We start from the raw sequence: 1,299 nt of genomic DNA, 5'->3' as shown, positions 1-1,299 counted from the left end.
CATGCAGGGGTGAGGGTGGAGCATTCCTCAGTCACTTGAGATTTGAAGCTTATTCTGTGATAAATAACTCTAATCCTATGTGTGGGGCCCGTGCGCACCAGAACCGAGCTGGGAAGTGGTTACCAGTCGCAAAGGCTTGTATCCACAAAGTGGTGCCTACAGATAAAGAGAGGCAGCTGCAGACAAAGTAGCATGCTTTGAGATGACATATGTTGTAAACTGGAGCTATATGAACAAAATCAAATTGAATTAATGAATTAAATACACACTCCATAGAAAAGGGCCATCTGTAAAACTGTGAACAAACTATGAATGAGCATCACAAAGCTCCCCTGAAATGATTGTTCTCATCAGAATTTGATTTGTTTGGGTCAGGAACTTTAAGAAAGTCTGTTGTATTCATGTGTGTGATGAGCGAAGAAGAAACTTGGCCAGTGGAAGTCTTGGCTTCAGTGAAGAGGGACTCTAGTGAACATGCGTTATGTGCCCACAAGCATGGAAGCGTGAGGAATCCCATGGAGTCTCCTTTAGCAAATGCACTGAGTGAGCAGCTTAAATCAGAATGAATGGGGCGGAATCACTGAATGCAGTAGCTGGTTATGCTTTATGCAGGATATTTTATGCAACAGTGTTCTGTTTTAACTTTGAGTCAGCAGTTCATGTTTGGTCCTGACAATGCTTCCATGCACAAAGCCCTGTCAATAAAGTAGTGGTTTTCCTATTTTGATGAACAACTTGACTGACCTCAATACCTGTGGGATGAATTAGAATACTGACTGTGAGTGAGGCCTTTTCCCCTCATCATGAATGTGGATTGGTTACAATTCTATTCGCCATGTGGTATAACAGGTTATTTTAGAATAATAACCCAACATTCATTTCCCAGCTCTCGAAGGCTCAAATATAACCAGGAAGCACGAAGGTTAGTAGGTTTTTCTTCAAGATAAGATTAGTTTCCAAATCCACCAGCATAAAGCTGGTTTGTGGGGGCCCTTTACCCACAGGTGTTCTACAATGCCATCTGTGCTCAGGAGAGAGTTTATTTATACCCCTCTTATGCAACATTTTGTAGCTGGCAAAAGTACTACACAACAGTCTGCTTCAGTGTGCCACCCCCTCACATATGACGGGTGGTGCAAGGCTGGCAAGGGCCAGCACACGAATAACTTAGTGTCTTTTTTAGTATTTCTGAGAATGAAATGTATATTTTTGAGAAAACGTAATGTGGAGTTAGCACTACATCCAGACAAAGATACCAACAAAACATTATACATAATATTCTCAATCTCAGTTTGTCCA

At 41.6% G+C, this 1,299-nt stretch overlaps 1 protein-coding gene across 1 annotated transcript in view; it reads left to right on the top strand.

Annotated features, from left to right (window-relative positions):
• adck1 (aarF domain containing kinase 1) overlaps window positions 1-1,299 on the top strand; it is a 92,590-nt gene that overhangs the window by 69,541 nt on the left and 21,750 nt on the right. The window contains 1 exon segment of the mRNA XM_008291072.1: window positions 571-596. Coding sequence (XP_008289294.1) covers window positions 571-596 — 26 coding nt within the window.

This window comes from Stegastes partitus, unplaced genomic scaffold (genome assembly GCF_000690725.1).
Source record: "Stegastes partitus isolate 25-593 unplaced genomic scaffold, Stegastes_partitus-1.0.2 Scaffold713, whole genome shotgun sequence".
In the NCBI taxonomy this organism is placed as follows: Eukaryota; Metazoa; Chordata; class Actinopteri; family Pomacentridae; genus Stegastes; species Stegastes partitus.
This window is presented reverse-complemented; position numbering and strand designations above follow the sequence as displayed.